We start from the raw sequence: 24,089 nt of genomic DNA, 5'->3' as shown, positions 1-24,089 counted from the left end.
AATACATTTTAAGTCATACATCCGATAACGTAAAATAACTTTGAACCTGCCACAAAATATCTCTCAATACTCAATGCGGAAAAGAGAAAGTTACATGGCCAAATTAGTTATGTCCTCTGGCAAAGACCAAATTGTGTTATCTTAAAAGGCGGGCAGTTGCATTAGATTAGCATAATGTGCAACCTGCACTACAGAACACACCAGTCTTGATAGTCCTGTTTGTGCTTTGAAGTAAATCAAAGCCTCAGAACAGCATGTTGGGTCTCAACAGACATCCCCAATTCATCATAGAAAATTTGGCAGAGTTCAGAGACATCAATTATTGAACCTGACAGGTTATGGGTGTGGTCCACTATTGTGTCTAACATTTTATAAATAGGTACCCGCTCCGCTACAGACCACACAGGCGTGGATTTTGTCAACCTTTCGGAGACAAAAAAAGAGACCCCGTTTGGACGACCAAGCTGACAGACAAAAACGGCCACCGTTAGCTAGTCTACACTAGATTTATTCCTAAAATAACGGTCACATAAACAGGAATATCTGCTTTCTCAATTTATTGCGAGAGGTCGGAGAAGACCTTGGCCCCTGTTGGAACTGGATGAGTAAAAAACCCACCTTAAATCACTATCATGATAAGAGCACCAGCGGTCTCCCCCCCGCCCAATAGAGACTGTGATGAGAGCGCACCTGAACAGTGGGAGATTGATCCTCAACCGTTACTATCCCCTGTCGTCGATGACACCCCGCTTTTCATCCCTCTAACCCGATGTATGAATTTGACGGATGCTTTGCACAGACGACGACAGAATCCGAGAGGAGAGTGGTATGATAACACGGTGTACAGCGACATCGACCATCCCGACCAACACGTCGTCTCGATGAATACATATGAGGACCATAACGGTGCATATCTATCTCAAGTAGAAGAAATCGCTAGGAATTCAGATGTCGGGTTGCACGATTTCGACAGTCATTGGGATCATTCTGAGTTCGATCACAGCAACTCACCACATAAATCGTAAGTGCGACACTTGGGAGCTGAATAACCACCAGATTTATTTTCCAATTAGCAAGAAAATCCCCTATACCTAAGGTTGGGTGAGTGAAGAAGACATACTGACTTTATAGCCTGTGTAAAAAAAAACACAATTATTATAAATGTAAGGAACAATCATGGTTTTTAAATGTGCAAAATGTCTATGTGTTTTGAATACAGATGTTATTGGTTGTTTCAGCTGTATGACAAGGTACTGGCCTTCACGATGATCTGATTATTGATAACATGCACAATCTGTGATCATTCCTGCTGTCCAATGGTCTAATATTAGTTGTCCAGTGGACACAATTAATTTACATCCTTCACAAGTTTAGTAACTCCCATCCTACAAGTGTTTTACTCTTTCATAACCCATATGAGAGAGTATCCCCAGGTGGGCCTGTTTATGATATATTTCTTACTGTTTATAACACTATTGTTAGGAAATTAACTTTGCGTTTTTTTCCAGAAATGTGTACAACTACACTATCTTGATGATTTACTTGACTGTCAGTCCATGTGTCCATTGACCTATTTAAGAATTTTTGAATTATATAATTTCCCCAGACATATCTTTCAACCTCCTAAGTAGATTATTGCTGTCATTGGATGGAAAAAGACTACAGTTTTCCGTGTAGCATACAAACCTCAAAGGAATAGATTAACCAGAATGACTTCATTAGTATATGTCGTACCAGCAACTGACAGGTAATCAGAATTCAAGAGGTTCAAATTAAACCTCTCTAAGAGACAGACACGTCATCCAGTGGCTCAGTAACAAACCTCACAAGACCGAGGCTGTCTGTTATATACTTTACGCTGAAACTACATATTCACATGGAACAATAACGGGCTATAATCCTTTTTAAATGTACAAACAACTGCGCTGCAAAGTTGTTCATGGTAATTTGCTAATCATATTTTGTCACTGTCTTTCTCCACCCAGAGTGGAGACCATCATGCACCGTAGAAAAACAACCGTGCGAGAGAAGGGTCGTCGGCAGGCTGTCCGTGGCCCTGCATACATGTTCAGTGAGCGGGGCACCAGTCTCACTTCAGAGGAGGAGCGCTTCCTAGATGCTGCCGAGTACGGGAACATCCCAGTGGTACGCAAGATGCTGGAGGAGTCCAAAACCCTCAATGTCAACTGCGTGGACTACATGGGCCAGAATGCGCTGCAGTTAGCCGTGGGCAATGAGCACTTGGAGGTAACAGAGCTTCTGCTGAAGAAGGAGGGGCTGGCACGTGTGGGCGATGGCCTCCTCTTGGCCATCAGTAAGGGTTATGTACGCATCGTAGAGGCCATCTTGGCTCACCCAGCGTTCAGTGGTGGGCTGCGCCTCACCCTAAGCCCCCTGGAGCAGGAGCTAAGAGATGATGACTTTTACGCCTACGATGAGGACGGCACGAGGTTTTCCCATGACGTGACCCCTGTCATCCTGGCCGCACACTGCCAGGAGTATGAGATAGTGCACACTCTGTTGATGAAGGGCGCACGCATCGAGAAGCCCCATGACTACTTCTGTAAGTGCAACGAATGTCATGATAAGCAGTGCAGAGACTCGTTCAGCCACTCCCGCTCCAGGATGAACGCCTACAAAGGCCTGGCCAGCGCCGCCTACCTGTCCCTGTCTAGTGAGGACCCCGTGTTCACTGCCCTGGAACTCAGCAATGAGCTGGCTCGCCTCGCCAACATTGAGACTGAGTTCAAGGTGAGGAACACACAACAACCGAGAATTGAAAGCATTAGCTGGGGTTTACCGCTAAGGGATATTTTCATTTATGTAATGTTTTCTTTCTCACACGCACGACCTCCACCCTCACACATTTTTCAATATGTGCTCAAGTCTTTGTGCAGACACATTTTAAAGCCCTAGAGCTGAATTTAGTCTCATTATTACACAAATACATAATTAATTGGGAAACGATCAAATCAGGTAGTTTATGTCCAGTACACTTTGCCAAATGACACACTCTAATATTATTGGAACCCGCTGTGAAAAGGTGAAGATTAGGAACATGCACAAATCAGTCTGTGACCTTTTGTCATGTTTGACAGCATTGATTGCAATTTCTGAGTGTATTTTATGTAAGGATTTGCAACATATTATCCCCTGAGAGCATTTAGCACATACAGCATGTTTTTACAGTTTTTGTGGTAATTATCTTTCAATGTAAGGTTACTTTACTTTAATATTACTTTAGCTATTCATTTTCTTCTTCCATGCAGATAAGCACCTTTACTCAAAGGGGAATTCAATTCTGAGAATCAGTGAGAACCAGTCTAATCAGGGATTTTCATAACCAGTCTGTTGCCTAGTATTGTCTGAGGGAACTGTTAATTAAAAATAATCTGTAGAGAGGTCTGTCTAATCTTTTTGTTATTTTATCCTGATTACTGACCTCTCCAAATAGTTTGGGTTGAGGTTTAACAGCTAAACACTTCTGAACACAAGTACAAATTCAGTGTCTTTATGTACGAATGCATGCATATACATACACACACACACACCCACACACACAGTATATGCTCATTATCAAGAACCATCATGTGTGACCAAGACAAACATTGTCACACAAACTCACACCCACACACCCTGCCTTAATGAGAAAACAGTCTATGCTTTTCTAGTTTTCTCTTGGGATTTAAGCAGACTAAAAAGTGAGAGACTGATCAATCTGTACGTTCATTTATCAAAAGCTGTGACCTCTAGGGTTGCCTCACTTTCAATATTCTCCCACTTTCCCCTCTCTCTTTCTCTTCTCTCTCTCTCTCTGTTTAGAACGACTACAGGAAGCTGTCCATGCAGTGTAAAGACTTTGTGGTGGGAGTGCTTGACTTGTGCCGAGACACGGAAGAGGTGGAGGCCATTTTGAATGGGGATGTGGACCAAGCTCTGCCCAGCGATCATAGTCGACCCTGTCTCAGCCGGGTCAAACTCGCAATTAAGTACGAGGTCAAGAAGGTTAGCTGAAGCACTCGAACTGAACCTAAAATGAAACCTCTTTTAAAGGCCTTTGATGATCTGTCAGTCAGTAGTTGTAATATGAATACCAATCAATTTCAAGTGCCCAATGAGATTGCATTCTACCAAAAAGGGTTTAAGGGATTTATTGAAGGGTTTATAGAATCATTTCCTGTCTCTCTTTAGTTTGTGGCCCATCCTAACTGCCAGCAGCAACTCCTGACCCTGTGGTATGAAAACCTAGCTGGGCTCAGGCAGCAGTCTGTTGGGGTTAAATGTTGGACTGTCTTGGGAGTAGCAATTGGGCTCCCTTTCCTCGCTATTTCATACTGGATCATGCCCTGCAGTAAGGTACGTACCCAATCCCCTGTATGTTGTGTTCTTAGAATCACTCATTGCAATTTATAGTCATATGAAAATGTAAGTACACCACATGGAAGGTTGTATTTTCTTTACATATTTGGACATGGATATTTGAGCTGAATTACAACCACATTTATTGATAAAGGTAAACAAATAAAACAATACAAAATAAACTTTTAAATGAAAAAAATAAATGTCCTTCTGCGGAAAAAGTTATTACACCGCTACCTGTACCATCACATTAAAGAACATTTGAACAAGGTGCAAATTATTAGAAAATCGATAGACAGTAACTTGTGAGGGTCAAACCTTGCATAATGATTAGAAACATGGTCTGGTTTGTGTGTAGTAATACACCATGCTAAAATAAAATATTGATAAAGATTTGATCGAAAAAGACCTGTCCGAGGCCCACAGATGAAAGATTTTTTCCCATGAGTCTGTGAGGGGTTACAAAGCTATTCTGAGTACATCATTCCACTGTCTGATAGATTATCTACATATGGAGAAAATTCCAGACCACTGATAACCCACATAGGACAGGTCGTCCCACTAAATTCAACCCAAGAGCTGACTAAAAGTTGCTAATTGAACATGTCTCTCTTACCACAATCAATATCAAACTGTCAGAAATAGACTCCACAAACTCGGTCTACATTGAATGTCAAAAAGGAAGAAGATTTTGTTCTCAAAAAAGATTATCAAGACACTACTGATGTTCACCAGACAATACCTGGGTAAAAACCCAAACTACAGAAACAATGTGCTCTGGACAGATGAGTCAAAGGTGGAGTTGTTTGGCTGCAATGCCACAATAAACCTAAAACAGAATGACTGAAAAATAAGAAATGGAGTGTTACGGAATAACATTAATAATAGAATCTAAATTCTATCAAAATGCTGTGGGGAGACTTGAAGCAGGGCCCGCACGCAAGCCTTTGAACATGGCACAGTGGAAGCAGCAACGTAAAGAAGAGTTAGCAAAAACTCCTTCCAGTCGATGTAAGAGACTGATAGAGAGTTACAAGAACCCTGTTACATGAAGTTAACAATAGTTATTGAAGCTAAGGATGTACTACACCGGCGTAACATGGGGACGCCGGTCCGGGTGCAAGCTGTCCTCACACAACATTTGGTTTTGTTACCTTTATCTGTCAACAGTGCTGAATTGAAGATGACACATTCATATGTCCAAACTTGTAAAAACAAAAGACAATATTCTAGGGGGTGAACTTTTCACACGATTGCAATAATGCTAAGATAGTCATGCTGTTTGCTGTGATTGACTGTTGCCATTTATGTGGTTTATTTCCTCTACACCAGTTGGGGCAGATTCTCAGAAGTCCCTTCATGAAGTTTGTGGCCCATGCGGTGTCATTCACCATCTTCCTTGGCCTGTTGGTGATCAATGCCTCAGACCGCTTCGAGGGGGTCAAGAATCTTCCAAATGAGACTATAACCGACCACCCTCATCAGGTTTTCAGGGTCAAAACCAGTCAGTTTTCTTGGACTGAGATGCTCATCATGAACTGGGTGCTTGGTAAGTTACTCTGATTTAAGTCAACTCCTTTAGTATATTTGTTTTTTGGAAAGATATTACTGTCTAACTAAATCTTATCTCTTCGTTTGTATGTCTTAACCACGCTATAATCAGACTACAGTCTGAAACCCATTAGCTCTTGTATGCTCAAGACAGAGCGCTTCATGCCTACTAAAAACCAGTCTTGCTTTCATTAGGGATGATCTGGTCAGAGTGTAAAGAGATCTGGGCTGATGGGCCAAGGGAGTACATCATGCACCTGTGGAATGTGTTAGACTTTGGCATGCTGTCCATCTTTGTGGCTTCGTTCACGGCTCGACTCATGGCCTTCTTGAGGGCCTCTGAGGCCCAGCTGTATGTGGACATGTATGTGCCTCACATGCCCAACATAGACCTGAGCAACGCTTCACTGCCTCCGAATGTGGCATACTACACCCACGGTCAGTGATACTTCATCATGTATAGTGAGGGAAACAATTATTTGATCCCCTGCTGATTTTGTACATTTGCCCACTGACAAAGAAATGTTAGGTCTATCATTTTAATGGTAGGTTTATTTGAACAGTGAGAGACAGAATAACATCAAAAAAATCCAGAAAAACACATAAATGGATTTGCATTTTAATGAGTAAAATTAGTATTCGACCCCTCTGCAAAACATGACTTAGTACTTGGTGGCAAAACCCTTGTTAGCAATCACAGAGGTCCAACATTTCTTGTAGTTAGCCACCAAGTTTGCACACATCTCAGGAGAGATTTTGTCCTACTCCTCTTTGCAGATTGTCATTAAGGTTTCGAAACGGACATTTGGCAAGTGAAAACTTCAGCACCCTCCACAGATTTTCTATGGGATTAAGGTCTGGAGACTGGCTCGGCCACTCCAGGACCTTAATGTGGTTCTTCTTGAGCCAATCCTTTGTTGCCTTGGCTGTGTGTTTTGGATCATTGTCATGCTGGAATACCCATCCACGACCCATTTTCAATGCCCTGGCTGAGGGAAGAAGCTTCTCAGCCAAGATTTGACAGTACATGGCCCCGTCTATTGCCCCTTTGATGCGGTGATGTTGTCCTGTCCCTTTAGCAGAAAAATACCCCCAAAGCATAATGTTTCCACCTCCCTGACAGTGGGGATGGTGTTCTTGGGGTCACAGGCAGCATTCCTCTTCCTCCAAACACGGCGAGTTGAGTTGATGCCAAAGAGCTCGATTGTGGTCTCCTCTGACCACAAAACTTTCACCCAGTTCTCCTCTGAATCATTCAGATGTTCATTGGTAAACTTCAGACGGGCCTGTACATGTGCTTTCTTGAGTAGGGGGACCTTGCGGATGCTGCAGGATTTCAGTCCTTCACAGCGTAGTGTGTTACCAATTGTTCCATTTCCATTTGCGAATAATCGCACTAACTGTTGTCACCTTCTCACCAAGCTGCTTGGCGATGGTCTTGTAGCCCATTCCAGCCTTGTGTAGGTCTTCAATCTTGTCCCTCATATCACAGCTCTTTGGTTTTGGCCATGGTGGAGAGTTTGGAATCTGATTGATTGTTTCTGTGGACAGGTGTTTTTTATACTCCCTTTAAGAGTGTGCTCCTTATCTCAGCTTGTTAACTGTATAAAAGACACCTGGGAGCCAGAAATCTTTCTGATTGAGAGAGGATGAAATACTTATTTCACTCATTAAAATGCAAATCAATTTATAACGTTTTTGACATGCGTTTTTCTGGATTTTTTGTTGTTGTTCTGTCTCTCACTGTTCAAATAAATGTACCATTAAAATGATAGACTGATCAATTGTCAGTGGGCAAACATACAAAATCAGCATGGGATCAAATCATTTTTTCCCTGGCTGTATGAACTAATCATGACGATCTTAGCAGGTTACCTGTCTCTTTTTGTAATATAACTGTAATATAAGTGCTGCCACCACCTGTTAATTATGCACAATGCACCAGGATCACTGCCTCTGTCAATGGTACTCTTCCATGACAATGAAAAGATGAGGGAATAGTTGTAAATCATTTCCATTCCTTGCAAGTAGTTAACTTTACTCTGCTTGAATAACTTGCAATGCCTTTCACTTCCAATACTTTAAATCAGCTTTAGTGAGTTAATGGGACTCTCTTATCTGGATTGTCTGAATTGAGCTCTCTGTCTCTCTCTATCTCAGCCAGGAACAGATGGTTACCATCAGACCCTCAACTCATCTCTGAGGGTTTGTACTCAATTGCAGTGGTGCTCAGTTTCTCCCGCATTGCCTACATTTTGCCTGCCAATGAGAGCTTTGGCCCACTTCAAATCTCCCTTGGACGGACTGTCAAGGACATCTTCAAGTTCATGGTCATCTTCATAATGGTCTTCCTGGCTTTCATGATTGGCATGTTTAATCTATATTCATATTACCTTGGTGCAAAGTACAATCCTGCCTTCACCACGTAAGTGCCCACCTGACTTCCTGTAATTTAAATGCTTTAAGCAAGCATGTACATCTGTCTAACTGATTATTTGTTACTTATTTATTCATGTCTGTATTGCCCTGCATATGTCTGGTTTTTGTATGGTTGTGTATGCACTTATGTGTTTCCAGGGTGGAGGAGAGCTTTAAGACTCTATTTTGGTCCATCTTTGGCCTGTCCGAGGTTATCTCTGTGGTTTTGAAGTATGACCATAAGTTCATCGAGAACATTGGTTATGTTCTCTTTGGTGTCTACAATGTAACCATGGTAATCGTACTGCTCAACATGCTTATTGCAATGATCAATCACTCCTATCAAGAGATTGAGGTGAGTCTGGAAACCAGTAGACCTATTTACACCACTAGGGAATTCACAGACAATAGAAAAGTTGATTATTCCAGTTTTCAGATCAGAGGAAATAGCTGTCCATTATGTGTGAGCAATTATACATTACATTTTATGTTGTATTGAAGTACAAAATGTAAGTACACTGTTGCGAGCATTTCTGGTAAATAATCAGACCATTCTACAAACACATTTCCAATAAAGTTGGTATGCTGCAAATTAAAAATAGTACAAAGACAAAATATAAAATGTTGAAACTGAGAAAGGTTATTGTTTTTGAAAAAAATTATGCCCATTTTGAATTTGATGCCAGCAATACGTTTCAAAAAAGTTGGGATGGGCATCTTTACTACTATGTTGTATCACAAATCTCTGTATGTGTTTGGGAACTGAGGAGACCAATTGCTGTAGTTTTCAAAGTGAAATGTATTCCCATTCATGCTTGATGCCAAATGTTTTCAATGGGTAACAGGTCTAGACTGCAGGCAGGACAGTATAGCACCCATACTTTTTTACTATGGAGTCATGCTGTTGTAATACATGCAGAATGTGTTTTCGCCTTCCCTAAAAAAGACATTGTCTCGATGGCAGCATATGGTACACCAAACCTGTATTTGTTGTTCAGCATAATTGGTGCCTTCAAAGAGTTGCAAGTCACCCATGCCATGTGCATAATGCACCCCCATACCATCATGGATGTTGGCTTTTGAACTGTGCACTGACAAAAAGCCTGATGGTGCCTCTCCTCTTTAGTCCGGAGGACGTGGTGTCCATGATTCCCAAAGATAACTTCACATTTTCACACAGGACAGTTCTCCACTTCAACTCAGTCCATTTTAAATTAGCTTGGGCTCAGAGAAGGCGATAGCGTTTCTGGATCTTGTTCAATCAAATTCAATCAATCAATCAATCAATCAAATGTATTTATAAAGCACTTTTTACATCTGCAGTTGTCACAAAGTGCTTTTACAAAACACCCAGGCTACATTTATGGTTTCTTTGAATGTTAGAGTTTTAACTTGCATTTGTAGATGCAGCGACATACGGTGTTCACAAATAATGGTTTTCAGAAGTGTTCCTGAGCCCATGCAGTGATGTCCACTACATAATCGTGTCTGTTTTTAATGCAGTTCGGCCTGAGGGCTGAAGATCACGGCCATCCAATTGTGGTTTTCGGCCTTGTCCCTTGTGTACAGAGATTGCTCCAGATTCTCTGAATCTTTGAATGATATTTGGTACTGGAGATGATGACATCCCCAAACTCTTTGTAATTTTACATTGAGAAATGTTATTCTTAAATTTGCACTATTTGCCTGTGCAGTCTTTCGTAGAGTGGTGAACCCTTCCCATCTTTTCTTCTGAAAGACTCATCCTCTGTGGGATACTCTTCTTATACCCAATTATGTTATTGACCTGTTGCCAATTAACCTCATTAGTTGTGAGATGTTCCACCAGGTTTTTTTTTTTAGCATTTCAAAACTATTCCAGTCTTTTGTTGCCATGTCCTGGCTTTTTTCAAATGTGTTGCATATTTTTCAAGAAACAATAACATTTCTCAGTTTCAACATTTGATATGTTGTCTTTGCACTATTTTCTGTTGAAAATAGGGTTTGAATGATTTGCACATAATTGCATTCTGTTTTTATTTACATATTACACAGCATCACAATTATCTTTTGGAAACAGGGTTGTAGATTTAAGTGAACAATTTCATTTTTAAATAATTGCCATGAATCATTGGCTTGTGTAATTTGCCTTTTCCACGATTGTTGTCCAGCTATCCGTCTGTAATAGTTTGTGTCAATCTCCACAGGAGGATGCTGATGTTGAGTGGAAGTTTGCCCGGGCCAAACTCTGGCTCTCCTACTTTGATGAGGGTCGTACTCTGCCTCCACCATTTAATCTGGTTCCCAGCCCCAAGTCCTTCTACTACCTAGCCCTGCGCATAAGGGCTTGTCTGGTGAAGCTGTGTAAGGCCAAAGCCCGTCACCACGACAACCAGCCAGAGACTTGTATAATCAATTTGCGATTTAAGGTCAGCAAAGCGGCTTTGAAGGGGGTAGCTGAAACCAGTGGGTTATCTGACTCATTAGATGTTGCCAGTCTTGTTTTACATCAATTTTTTGGGTGGGTGTTTTCTAATCTGTTTCAGCTCCATCAGTACAGACCTCAAAAGAGGACACCGGGGCAGGATGACTTCACCATTCGGAAACCCATCAAACATCCTACTCGATACCAGGTACTTCATCCATACATTCATACCAACCTATTTGATTAATTATCATAATCAGACAATTCTCAAAAATGCTATATTGCCAGCTGTTGTCTCTAAAGATAAAATTGTCTCTCTGTTCTTGAAAGAAACTAATGAAGAGGCTCATTAAGCGATATGTGCTAAAAGCTCAGGTTGACAGTGAAAACGACGAAATCAATGAGGGTGAGGATGATTTATATCCATATGTAAGATCAGAAAGCTGTTGAGCTCTCTCAACAGAATAGTCATCGTTCTTATAACTGCAAGATGGTGACATGAAGATGTGGTAAGATGAGTGATCAATAACATGTGGTGCCTCCAATGCAGGTGAGCTAAAGGAGATCAAGCAAGACATTTCAAGTCTGCGCTATGAACTCCTGGAGGAGAAGTCTCAGGCAACGGATGAATTAGCTGACTTGATCCAACAGCTTGGGGACAAGCTTAGCAAGAACGTCAAGAAACCCTGACGACTTTGAATTCAACCTTAAAAAGTAGATAAATAGGGTGTTGCTAGATTCAGAGATCTTATGCCACGTTGAGGTTGGATGGGCTAGCTACCTGTAGTTGTTTCCCAAAATATTTCATAAATAAACAATAATCCGGGTTGGGGGTACATTTATTAATATGGAATTTCTGAATTGAATTAAATTCATCCATGAATTGAAATTTGCATTTGAATTGGCCACACCACAAGTTAAGCTGAATCTTTACTGAATTTGAAATAAAGGAGAAACCAAACCATTTGAAACAAGTCTCAGATCCTTTGGCAATTATTTTGCCAAAAGCAACTGCCACCTCTCACTAAAGAATACAGACACCTTTAAAATATGACCATTTCAAAAATCAGCTTGATTTTAACTCAAAAGGTCAGTATTTTGTTAGTATTTTTGTAATGAGATATTAGGCTATTCCATTCCATTATGTGGTGTTTGATCTAATGTGATCTGGGATATGTGTTTTTTTTTTATATAACAAACATACATATATAGTGAATTATTTATAAACAATCTACAAAAGGAACATACAATATTTCCTGACCTTTCTAATTACATAATACGTCTCATAAATATGTTTTTCACCAAGGAATTTAATGATCACAATGGAAATAAGTCTTTACATTTTTTGTGATATCCCTGTCACAATTTTAAAATGTGTGTACTGTGTGAACACGTTTTTTTTTAAACTGCCAAATAAAATCTTTCAGTCTACGCTGCTGCCTCCAGGATTCTGAATTCTGTCCCATTAGTATTTTAGCACACCCTCTATATAAATTGACAATGAGGATGTCAAAATAAACTTGTCTATAGTAATTTATCTAGTATGGCCCCAAACCTGAAACTCATCATTTTTACTAAAATAAGGGGGGGGGGGGGGGGGGGATTTTTTCAATTTCTTAAAAAAGGGAAAACAATAAGTTATATTTGTATTTAAGTATTTAATTTTTTTAAATAAAATAGTTAAACTAAGTATTGTTTCTCTATTATAAAATAATTACTACTTTGTATGTATGTTCTTATGCAGAAAACCATTTGACAAAAGGCATACTAATCTAAAGTATTTGTCATTGTATGGTGTGACAACAAAAAAAGTTATATTGACAAACATTATATGGCCATAAGTATGTGGACACCCGACATGAGATTGTTGGGCATTCCATTCCAAAACCATGGGAATTAATTTGGAGTTGGCCCCGTCTTCGCAACAAGAATAGCCACCACTCTTCTGGGAAGAATTAATTGGTTGTATAATAACCCATTTACTGCAGGTAAATATGATCCATCTGTAAACCTATGATTTCTTTTTCTATGATTTCTATGATCTATGATTTGTTTTTCTATGATTTGCTTTTATAGCCATTTCTACACAATTCCCATTTCTACACAACATTGCAACTAAATTCCAACTAGAACATTGCAGCTACATTGATGTGGGGTCCCCATCATTGGCATTTGTAGCTGGCTGGAAGCTGTTGGGATTACACTGTTGAACAACTGTTGACCCAATCAGGAGGGTTGCTGGCCTACACACCTGACACAGTATCTAAAAAAAAATCAGTAACAACAGCATAGCATAAGATTTATAGGAAGAGTTTCTGTATTATGTTAGTGAACATTTTATCATTTTTATTGGTCACGACAACTGGACAGTAGATAATGAATTGGCCAGATAACACTTGCTGAATGCAATAGGCCTATGATATAAAAATATGTACACTGAGATATCTAGCTCACCATACTTAACAATGCAGTAGTTGCAGATCTGGACAACCAACTAACTATAATACAGAGCACAGAAAACTACCCCAAAATGTTTCTTTTGCCATACAAAGACAGCTATGTTGTAACTCCATTAGTACACGCCCACTGAAGTGCATGAATCAGCTTTGTTTTCTTATAATTTAGCTTTTTAATTTGCTTTGTAAATATGAATTGAAATGGTTGGCTTAGTCCCTGTGATTGCTAAGTAGTTGCTAAGGATTTTCAAACTACTTGTCCAAAACTCAAGTCTCAGCTGCAGCCAGGTGGAGACTGTAACAGTGGCTCAAGACAGAGGAGGGAGAAGACACAAGGAGGAAAGGATCAGAGGTCTATATTTTCAAATACAGTTCTCATGTGGCCTAAATGGCTTTTACGGGCAGACCCCAGGTGGTGCGGCTGGGCAACACCACCTCCTCCTCACTGACTCTCAGTATTGGCTCCCCCCAGGACTGAGTGTTGAGCCCGCTCCTGTACTCTCTCTTCACCCACGACTGCCTGGCAACTCACTGGTGTCTCCAACACCATCGTTAAGTTTGCAGACGACACCACCATCATAGGCATGATCTCTGACAACGACGAGCCAGCGTCTAGAGATAAAGTAAGGTCACTGACTTTGTGGTGTCATGATAACAACCTCCAGCTCGATATCAGCAAAACAAATGAGATTATGGTTGATCACAGGAAGCAGCGGCGGGGAGACCACTCCCCCATTAATGGGTCTGCAGTAGAGGTTCCTCGGGGTCAACATCAGTGATAACTTGACCTGGTCTCATCACTCTAACATCTTGGTGAAGGAGGCCAGGAAACGGCTCTTCTTCCTACGCTGATTAAGGAGATTTGGCATTGATTCCAGGATACTCAAAAACTTCTACAGATGCACTATCGAGAGTATCCTGGCTGGCTGTGTCACTGCCTGGTATGGCAGCTGCACCGCCATCGACCGCAAAGCACTTCAGAGGGTGATTAAAACAGCAGAGAACATCACAAGGTCTGACCTGCCATCCCTGCAGGATCTCTACACAGAGAGGTGTAGGAGGAGGAGCAAACGGATCATTACAGATCCCAGCCACCCATGCCATGGACTGTTTACCAAGCTGCCATCAGGCAGAAGGTACAGGAGTATTCAGTCCAAAACAAACAGGCTGGGACAGACGGGACAGCTTCTTTCCACAGGCTGTAAGGCTGCTCAACTCAGGAACCCATCTTCCCTTCCATCAGTAGTCCATGCACACTTGTCACTTTATATTATGCACACCTGTCACTTTTACATTGCACTACGGTTGTATAGTTGTATAGTTATTATTATTGATGTGTGTTTTTGTCTAGTGTTATTACTGATTGATTGTGTTATCTTATTTTTTTTAATTATAATTACTGTTACTTTTTCACTTTTAACTGCATTGTCGGGAGTAGGAAAACCAAGCATTTCATTGCCATAACTTGTTATTTCAAATGACAATTAAACCTTTTGAACTTGAACTTATAGTGTAATTTTATCTACTTTTTGTCTACCGTGCATCAGCCACACAGCAGCCAGCCCTGTTGATGGAGTCGGGCTCTAATACAGGTATATAGGGAAATGTCTTGTACTGACTGTCTCAGGTTTTGAGGGCTATAGTTATATGCATTTTATGGAATTACATGAACATTTTTCTCTAGGAAATACGCTTTTAGTCACAAGCATATACTTGTTGATTTAGACTTCAATCAAATAATGTCTAGCTAAATGGTTGCTTGCTATTGATGGCTATAACTTAAAAAGTTATAAGAGAATGACTTACCAAACAGTGAATTATCAAATGGTTTACCAAGCAGTTTTAAGCATGTGTAGCCTGCAAAAGTAGTCCATGAAAATGTATGTGCCATTAACCAATTTACGTCAAACATGATGTGTGCGAACAGTGTGAGAAGCTGATTTGGGAAAACAAACCTAACTTTTATCAAAATGTTTATGTGGCCTGCTATTGCAATAATAAACCTTGATGCCAAAGCAGGCTAGTTCCTTTAAAGTTCAAATTCATTAGGCCTACTGTAGGCCTGTATGACATCTGTCATGGCAGATTAATTTAATTATAGTAATGTACAGTGTGTTTTTCATTAAGCTGATTGAGTTACTTACTGAAATCTTATTTAATAATTTCATCCAATTTTCTCTTAACAGATTAGAAGATGGAACTCAAATTCCAAGATGAACCAGCAAGATGAGGCTAAATAAAGATTGACATTGTTGTCATTATATTGTTGTGACACTTTTTTGACTGTAAATTCAGATGTTGGCAATTATGTGCCAAAATTTAACCAACAGTGAATTGGTTGGTAAATGGCCAAAATGCCAAAGCTAAAACACCTTTGGATATTCTAATGTTGGCTATTGGTATGAGCCAATGTATAAACAATGGTGAATTGGTTGGCAAAAGAGCAACCTGCCAATGCGAACGTATCATCAGCGTTGTGCAGCTGGACAAAACTCACCTGGCCCAATGCTGTTTGCCAACGTCATGCCAGCGGATGGTTGGATGTAAGTCAAACGTTGGGCCAACACATCACTGCTACCTGGTTAGAGACATGGATTTGTGTGCACAACTTCTTAGATTGGAATCCCCACCCTCCCACTTTTTTACTGCGGACTTCTGTTGGCAACTTCCTGAATTAGAGCCCTGGGCTCACTGATGTTATGTAATCAACCCTTTCCCTTAATAACACAGAGCCAGCCATTTAAATGTTATTGCAATGCCATATTTACAATTACATTTTCGCTATGAAATCAAATCATATTCCAGAAATGAACAGAAAGGCAATGGTTTAATGTTTCCAAGAGGTTCTGGTGTGATGGTGTTAAATGCAGAGCTGAATACCATAAATGGATCCTTGCATACATTCCTGGATTATCAGTGTGTTGTGGGATAAGGTGCAAGCCCATGTTTACTGCATCGTCCCACATTGACAAAGCCTGAATCTATTTCATGACACTTGGATAGAATGTGAGAGATCACCAATATGACATTGCAATAACATGAAAATGATTGTCTGTCCTCATGTTATAAAGTCATTGTAATTACCAAAAACATGTCTACTGGCTAAAAGGTATCTAGAGTTCCATGAATCCACAAATAGCTCTTCAAGCCCCCTTCCCAGCTAAAACACATTTAGTCTACTCGTGTAAAATAGTTTTTTCTTTCTTGTTAATTGCTACATTTAGAATAGTGGGTTTACCAATTGCGTAATCATTATATGAATTGCCTTGTTGTCAGTATGGTCTTATAACATATGCATATCTTAAAATTTGGAAAATTAAACATAATTATTTAGGGATTAATTGGTTAATTACTCAAAGCTCATAGAAACTATGGGGCTTGCCTGGAAGAGGCTAATCTTAAAAGGTTTATGGCTAATAGTCAGAAACTGGGGTAATATTTGTGCCTTAGTACATGAGTTTAAACGAAAGGACTTTTATTACCGTTTTTTTCCTCAGGCAGTGGAAATTTGGTGCAATGTAGTATAATAAGCGATACAATAAAATATCATGTTCAGTTTGCAAGAGTCCAGATAAAAATAAGTTTTTCGATTAAGTCCATCCCTCCAAACGCTTCTCTTTTCTTAGCTCCACCCATCCACTGTTTAGCCCAATGAAAAATCTCCGAATCAACGTTAACTATCGCGTTTCCAGGAAGTGATCCTTAACCGGAATTATTCCAATCGCCTCCCCTACACATGAGGCCCCATCGTACCATGCGTAGCATACTACCAAGCAAGAACCACTGGCAAGAAAAAACCGGCTTGAGTGCTGCTCGAGCATAATAACGTCTGTGCTGACGAGAAACGTAATAAGTCTTTGATTTGAACAAGTAAGTGCTCACAGATCGGGGCTCATTTGGGGCAAGTACAATTTCATGTTTGTTTTTTTTTAAATCAGAGATTAGCGTTTTGTCCATAAAACTTATAGTCGCAATAGTTTAAGTATTGCTGAATAAACTTTAACATTATTCAGCAATACTTAAGCTATGTGGCGTTAGCTAGTTGGTCTGTAGTCTAGGCAGGCCTAGACTGGATTTTTAAGCCAGGGCATTTCCCGATCGAGAGGCATTAATACAGCACCCATTTACTGACATGACAGTAAATGGGCCCTGTTTATTATTCTTTTTGGTATGATGTGTAATTGATGATGTGTAATTTTTTTTAAGGTTTATAACAAGCCGTCAATGTGGTTAAAGAGCTAGCTAGTAAGTTACCGCAGTCCATCTTAGTTCATGCTGCTACTACCACTGTACTACCCTCCTATCCAGGTCCTGAATAGATACCGCGGAAAACATGGCGGACGACCCCAACGCAGCGGACAGGAACGTGGAGATATGGAAGATAAAGAAGTTGATTAAAAGTCTGGAAGCTGCTCGGGGGTACGTGTGGATATGACAGCTGGAAGAAATGACAAGTGTTTAGTGTTGTCGGTGTACTGTGTTACTCACGAACCAATAAACCATATAGGGTTAGCTATTGCTAGCTGGCTGCCTGGAAGATTTAGGGCCCATATATTATGAACTTCGCTAGCTGGTTATAATTTTAGCGGAACTAGCTAGCCAGTGGCTTTATCCTTACTTTAGTAACAATGTTGAATGCGTAGTTTGCTATGGCATTGGCATTGGTGTACGTTTTGAAGGTTTGAGTTGTCATAATGTATCTAATTTACAAAATAAGCATCACAGTGATAGCTGAAACTCTTTGCTATAACCTGACATTTACACCTTACTAGTTGATATTAGTTTAATACTAGGTTCTGGACTAGGTTAACCATCTGAAACTTCATCACCAGAATTTGAAATTTCTGTCTGTTAGATATGTGGATCAGGGGGTCTTCCCAGGTTTTTGTTATGGACTTGGTACATAGTTTTTAGAATGTCTGTACTAGTCCACACTGTGCCATGACACCCTAGCTGCTGTAGTTGAGTTAGCAAATAACCACCAGAGTGGGAGTTTGTTTGGCGTCTCCTTTCACAAGATTTTATGTATTCGGAATGAGGTTTAAAAAAACATAGCTTACAAGTACTTAGCTTGATTTCCTGTGCTGCTACTTTCTTACTCAAAGGACGTTAGTATATGCATTACGTTTGGACGTGAGTTTAATCCAGTTGATCTCCACTTAGGAACGGCACAAGTATGATCTCCTTGATCATCCCTCCCAAGGACCAGATCTCCAGAGTGGCAAAGATGCTGGCTGATGAGTTTGGAACTGCATCCAATATTAAAAGCAGAGTCAACAGGCTCTCGGTTCTTGGAGCCATCACTTCTGTACAGCAGAGACTTAAACTTTACAATAAAGGTTTGTATGTGGAAGTCGCTAGGTATACCCTGTCGCCTATGTCTACTTAGGCTTATTTTAATAATTTCACGAGTTCAAACGTGTGTGGTAATTGTATTTGTACTTTGCAGTTCCTCCCAATGGATTGGTTGTATACTGTGGCACCATTGTGACAGATGAGGGCAAGGAGAAGAAAGTCAATATCGACTTTGAGCCTTTTAAACCCATCAACACGTCCCTGTATCTCTGTGACAACAAGTTCCACACGGAGGTAAGCTTGTTAAACCTCCTACCTGACTAACTTCCTTGATGTTTGTTTTGCTTTATATTGGGTTATTTATAAGGCCATCATGTAAATTTATCTGGTTAGAATCCCTCAGCCAACTAGGGGAGGCAAGAAAGTTAACCCTAAAGCTCTGGATTCCGATCAACTGGAATTTCTGTGTAATTTTTGTATTTATTTGGCTTGCAATATCGGAACAATAACAATACTGAACACCATTTCTATTAGACAAAAATGCACATTCTGTCTTGTCTCTCTCCCAGGCTCTTACAGCATTGCTCTCAGATGATAGCAAGTTTGGTTTTATTGTGATCGATGGAAGTGGTGCCCTCTTCGGAACCCTGCAGGGCAACACCAGGGAGGTGTTGCACAAGTTCACCGTGGACCTGCCCAAGAAGCATGGTAAACCCCAGCACTTACCTATAGCGCACACTCACGACCTGTCCACACCAGACCATGTCTTAGAAACGTTCCCCCTTTCAGGCAGAGGAGGACAGTCTGCCCTGCGCTTTGCTCGTCTGAGGATGGAGAAGAGGCACAACTATGTCCGCAAGGTGGCCGAGACGGCGGTCACGCTTTTTGTGTCCAACGACAAGGTCAACGTTGCAGGCATGGTGTTGGCTGGTTCCGCTGACTTCAAGACCGAGCTCAGCCAGTCAGACATGTTTGACCCGGTCAGTATGTGCGCTGTTCTGGGTCTTTTTGGTGGTGTTGTTAGCATTGCAGCATTATTACGGGTGATTAACTAATTAATTGCTGACCTGTATCCATACAGAGGCTACAGGCAAAGGTTCTGAAACTGGTGGACATTTCCTATGGTGGTGAGAATGGGTTCAACCAGGCCATTGAGCTCTCGGCCGAAGTGCTTTCCAATGTGAAATTCATCCAGGAGAAGAAGCTCATAGGTAATTATACCGTCTCTAGTCCTGTGTCTTTAAAAAATATTTATGGTAGGATTTATTGATTAAACAATCCTAATCCTGCATTTCAAAACAGTCAGAAATAATCTAATGAATTCTGATTTTTTTTAAATGTTACCTAATGTCTTGTGCATAACACCTGTTATTTCAGAAGTTAATAACATATCCGATTTTCAAGCCTGCCAGTTTCTTTCACGTTTTACCAGAACAATGCACATTCATTAATTATGACCAACATCTTTTCATACGGATTGTTGACAATTAACACAGGTCTGTCAAGCACCCATGTTAGTGAGTAGCAATAAATAAATATGTCTTAGGATGTAACAAAATAGCAACGTTTTTTTTCTAACAAGGTAGTATTGTTGTATATATGGTATGAACACACCCGCCTGTCTCTAACTGGGGGGGAAAAGGTTGGCCTGTCCATTTTGCTTGGATGTTTGTATTCAAGTGGCTTGACTGGTTAAAATATCTTCACTCCAAAGAAAATTGCTAACATTTACGTTTCAGTGTGTTAGATAAGACACTGTCCTGCTGTCCGACAAAAAACCCCTCCATCCGGTTGTCATGTTGATATTTAAGAGGACGTTTTCTCCCAGGACGATACTTTGACGAGATCAGCCAGGATACGGGGAAATACTGCTTTGGGGTGGAAGACACACTGAAAGCCCTAGAAATGGGTGCTGTCGAGATCCTGATTGTCTATGAGAACTTGGATACCATGAGATACATCCTACGATGCCATGGAGCAGAAGGACTTTCTATGGTGGAGAAGGGTACCGGTATGTAACACATCTGATACCAGAGAGATGACATGATTCCCTGTACTATTTTGATACCACAGCAAAAAAAAACTCTAAACTCAAAGAATCAACAAATGCATGAAACTTTGGCCATGAATAAGAATTTTTCTTGGTGCCCAAGCCCTTGACCAAACTGAATTCATGCTGAGATTAGACATTGTCTATATTTTAAATATCAACTTGATATGTTTATAAAATGGTTAAATACCTTTTGGTGAAATACACTTCAGCGAGTGCCTCGCAGTTAGGCTAAATGGAACTTTTGGACTAGAGACAAACGTCCACTAACGTGCGTGCGTTTAGTTATGCCATTGTCTGTTTGTTTTTAAGTCGACACATCTTCAATTATATACATTAGGCTATATATTTGTTGCATTTATGCCAACTGAACATACTTCAGGAGACAAGATGATTAAATCAAACGAGCATAAGCCAGCCAGGGGAAGTTGAATTCAGGTAGCATGTAAATGCTCTACTGCGCCGATGTTCGTCTGATTACATTAACGGAACAAAGCAGAGTTGGGAGGGAGCAAGTAGAAATTGATTTTGTTGTGGTTAAGTGAAATACAATATTTAGCTCCCTCCTAGGCCTAACGCCGACAGTTTGCCTCAATGCATTTGCTCATAGCAGTTAGTCGCAAGCATTCTCTGTTAAAGGCGTGAGCTATGCAATTCCTGGGAGACTGCTCCATTTCAGTCCCTAATACTGAGAAGCTGTGTTAACTAACTACTTTAAAGTTGATCTCCACACTGCACTCCTGCTGTTGTCGCCTAGCGTGAGTTGTTGAGGTGTTGCAATGGCCATGATTATAGGGACTTTTTCTGTTCTTGCAAAGGTTTTACAATTTTGTGACGCGTGCCGTCACAAGTGTTGGTGCCAAATTGGAAACTGTTTTGGTGACATTCTTAGGCAGCACGCAATACAAAATGCATCCATTTAAGGGATTGTTTTTTTGAACGTCTCGTTTGCCTGGTTCTCCACCTCTCCTTTCATTTAGATGAGAAGACGTTGTATTTGACGCCAGAGCAGGAGAAGGACAAATCTCACTTCACAGACAAAGAGGTTTGTAAGCAGTTATTTTCTTTCCATGTTAAGCACAAGCATATAAGGACATGCAGTTGTGGATTCATTTTTGACATGTGTACTTTGTATCCTGCACTTCTTTGTGGTGATTTATCACCAGCATTTTCCGCAATGTATCTTGATCCAATTTTGGGGTTTGGGTGTATTTCTACAGACTGGTCAGGAGCATGAGCTGATTGAGAGCATGCCGTTACTTGAATGGTTCGCCAACAGCTATAAGAAGTTTGGAGCCTGTCTGGAGATTGTCACTGACAAAAGTCAAGAAGGATCCCAGTTTGTGAAAGGCTTCGGTGGAATCGGCGGTAAGGTTTCAGTTATACATTTAATCCCAGTTCCAAAGTGCCATGAAAACAGTTGTTTGTGACCATTTGACTTGCCGGCACATCACCAATTCAGAGGGGGTGTTCGTAACTAATACATTAAAATGTCATCAGTAATATGAATCTCTGTAGAATAACTAAGACTTCTTTTCATCTCCTCAGGAATATTGAGGTATAGGGTGGATTTCCAGGCCATAGAATACCAAGGTGGAGACGATGAGTTCTTTGATTTGGATGACTACTAGGTAGTCGAGACTGACCCAAGGAAAGCAATGTATCTCACGAAAGGCTTTCCCAGATTTGACCGACTACAAAAGACTTATGGAAGGAAAGCAAGTCATCAGGAAGGAGACTTAGACCTTCAAAAAGAAGACAGACATGATACTCTATATCAACGTATCCCTGACTTGAAGCAGCGACTCCATTTTCTAGTCATATGGGGTTTGTCTTGGTTTGTTCCTCTCCACTGTTCGTAAACAACTCATTCAAAGTGACTGAAAGCCGGGCCCTGCTCCCCCTGCCTGCTCAGGCTGGTCTAGGAGACTGATAAGGCTTTATAAAAATTTGTTTTTCCTCCCCATCTTTAAATGTCACTATTGTAAATGAAATTTCCCTTTTTTTTTTTTTCTTCTTTTACTGGTACCTGCTGCTGTTGTTTTATTAAATTTTGATTCAAATTTTGTTTCCACTTAAATCCAATGTATGTAGCTAGAGGGCATGGAGAGAAAATAATTTAATTGGAACTACTTCACTATCCCAGAACGTTACCCTGCCTATCTACTGTCACAGGTGCTGCACTCCTCCTCCTCTCCCTTTTCTCATTTAGAGGACCAGTGCCCAGCCTTTATTATTGATCCAGATTTCCTTTAGAGGACCTGTGCCCAGCCTTTATTGCAGAACCAGATTTCCGCAGCTGAGATTTAGGATTGTACAGCTATATCGTCTGCTGTTCTATTGCCTTGTACATTGTACACCCATACCACTCTATTGTCTCCTTAAGCATAACGAACCATGCCCTCAGTGCTGTGCACCATGCATCCTGTTCCCCAGAGATGTCTGTCCAATGTTTACTGTGATTGATTGTCTGAATGGCACAGTGACAGAAACTGGCCAATCTCAGAGCCACTGTGTTGTTGCTAGGCAGCTTTGTGTGTCTTGTCTTCCAGGCGTATTAGTTATGAGAACTCCTATAGATGTGAAAGTTTCAGTTCAATCTACATCAATAGAAGCCTGTCCAGTTTAATTATTTTAAGTATGATTGTACTGGATGTGACCAATTGTAGTGACTCTGATTGTCTGAGTTAGGCTGTCCTAATTTTGATGTGGATGCTGCCGTTACACAAAGGTTCAGTGCTGCCCCCCTTCGCCTGCAAGAACATGTCAACACTGTCTCTAGTCTTTCTCCTACAACAGGTTTGGTCAACTCCTGCCTAACTCTGTTTTTCCTACCCCAAATAACTGTCAAAGAATTCTGGTCAGAGTTGCTGGATGTTGATTTGAGGGGCTTTGCGACTTGTATCTATACAAAAACTCTTAAGATTTTGTCAGCCTGAATGAGAATGACCGAGGAAAACAAACAAACAGGACTAAGTATTGTCTATAAAATGCTAAAAATGTGTGGTGTGGTGGTTTTCTGTCCCTCTTGGGGCACAGTGAGTTGTTTTATCAAGGTATAAATGTGATGAGTGTATACTCTGCAACATCATAACCCCAAATGGCATTCTTTCTGGATTTTATCTATTCATCTGTCACAATTTTGTATGAGACTTATTAAATGTCCTCATTGTTTGCAATTCAAGTGCCAAATGTTTTTTTTGTATTGGTGGTGACCCTATAATTGAAATGGTTCAGAAAATGAATATTGTGGGAGATTTTTTTTTTTTATGGGATTTAAGCATAATTAATGTGAAAGGTACACTATTCATTGATTGTTGTTAAAAGGGAATATGGGAATAAGTTGAATATGAATCTGTTTCCACCAGGTGCCTACACAATTGGAAAGTGGAATACATCATATTAACGTGGCTATGGAGTAAGGCCATTTTAATGATAAATAGGATATTGGTCAAAATCGACCTTTATACGCAAATTATCTGTGAATTTTAGACGCAGTATAAAGTGATATTTACTTCTAAAATTGCTTCAGTTCATTGTAATTACCAGTTCTGAA

General features: G+C 40.4%; 2 protein-coding genes across 3 annotated transcripts; both read left to right on the top strand.

Annotated features, from left to right (window-relative positions):
* The first annotated feature begins 420 nt into the window (after positions 1–420).
* LOC105029259 (short transient receptor potential channel 7-like) lies at positions 421–12,277 on the top strand. Its single transcript, XM_010902520.5, has 12 exons — positions 421–1,021; positions 1,986–2,751; positions 3,823–4,005; positions 4,192–4,356; positions 5,692–5,908; positions 6,106–6,348; positions 8,071–8,335; positions 8,488–8,683; positions 10,515–10,736; positions 10,854–10,940; positions 11,063–11,138; positions 11,283–12,277. Exons 1-12 carry the CDS (start codon positions 633–635, stop codon positions 11,420–11,422), a joined length of 2,949 nt encoding a protein of 982 aa, XP_010900822.4. The 5' UTR covers positions 421–632; the 3' UTR covers positions 11,423–12,277.
* Positions 12,278–16,888: 4,611 nt separating this feature from the next.
* Positions 16,889–23,712, top strand: etf1b (eukaryotic translation termination factor 1b). Of its 2 annotated transcripts, none has more exons than XM_010902518.3 (11): positions 16,889–17,058; positions 17,497–17,607; positions 18,352–18,527; positions 18,638–18,777; positions 19,053–19,191; positions 19,273–19,463; positions 19,565–19,694; positions 20,312–20,494; positions 21,514–21,578; positions 21,754–21,901; positions 22,082–23,712. In XM_010902518.3, exons 2-11 carry the CDS (start codon positions 17,522–17,524, stop codon positions 22,162–22,164), a joined length of 1,341 nt encoding a protein of 446 aa, XP_010900820.1. In that variant the 5' UTR covers positions 16,889–17,058; positions 17,497–17,521; the 3' UTR covers positions 22,165–23,712. The 2 variants fall into 2 exon arrangements, with proteins under 2 accessions (XP_010900820.1, XP_019903281.1); XM_020047722.2 differs by having other exon boundaries at positions 16,889–17,089.
* The last annotated feature ends 377 nt before the right edge of the window (positions 23,713–24,089 follow it).

The sequence above is a fragment of the Esox lucius genome, chromosome 7 (genome assembly GCF_011004845.1).
Source record: "Esox lucius isolate fEsoLuc1 chromosome 7, fEsoLuc1.pri, whole genome shotgun sequence".
Classification (NCBI taxonomy): domain Eukaryota; kingdom Metazoa; phylum Chordata; class Actinopteri; order Esociformes; family Esocidae; genus Esox; species Esox lucius.
This window is presented reverse-complemented; position numbering and strand designations above follow the sequence as displayed.

What these genes read in the sequence shown, in the direction of transcription:
- LOC105029259 (XM_010902520.5), top strand. Translation starts at nt 633, where the DNA reads ATGATAAGAGCACCAGCGGTCTCCCCCCCGCCCAATAGAGACTGTGAT. An exon ending in GGATCATGCCCTGCAGTAAG is followed by an intron (nt 4,357 to 5,691) that starts GTACGTACCCAA and finishes CCTCTACACCAG; the next exon opens with TTGGGGCAGATTCTCAGAAG. An exon ending in AAACGACGAAATCAATGAGG is followed by an intron (nt 11,139 to 11,282) that starts GTGAGGATGATT and finishes CCTCCAATGCAG; the next exon opens with GTGAGCTAAAGGAGATCAAG.
- etf1b (XM_010902518.3), top strand. Translation starts at nt 17,522, where the DNA reads ATGGCGGACGACCCCAACGCAGCGGACAGGAACGTGGAGATATGGAAG. An exon ending in ACTTAAACTTTACAATAAAG is followed by an intron (nt 18,528 to 18,637) that starts GTTTGTATGTGG and finishes TGTACTTTGCAG; the next exon opens with TTCCTCCCAATGGATTGGTT. An exon ending in CCAGGAGAAGAAGCTCATAG is followed by an intron (nt 19,695 to 20,311) that starts GTAATTATACCG and finishes GTTTTCTCCCAG; the next exon opens with GACGATACTTTGACGAGATC.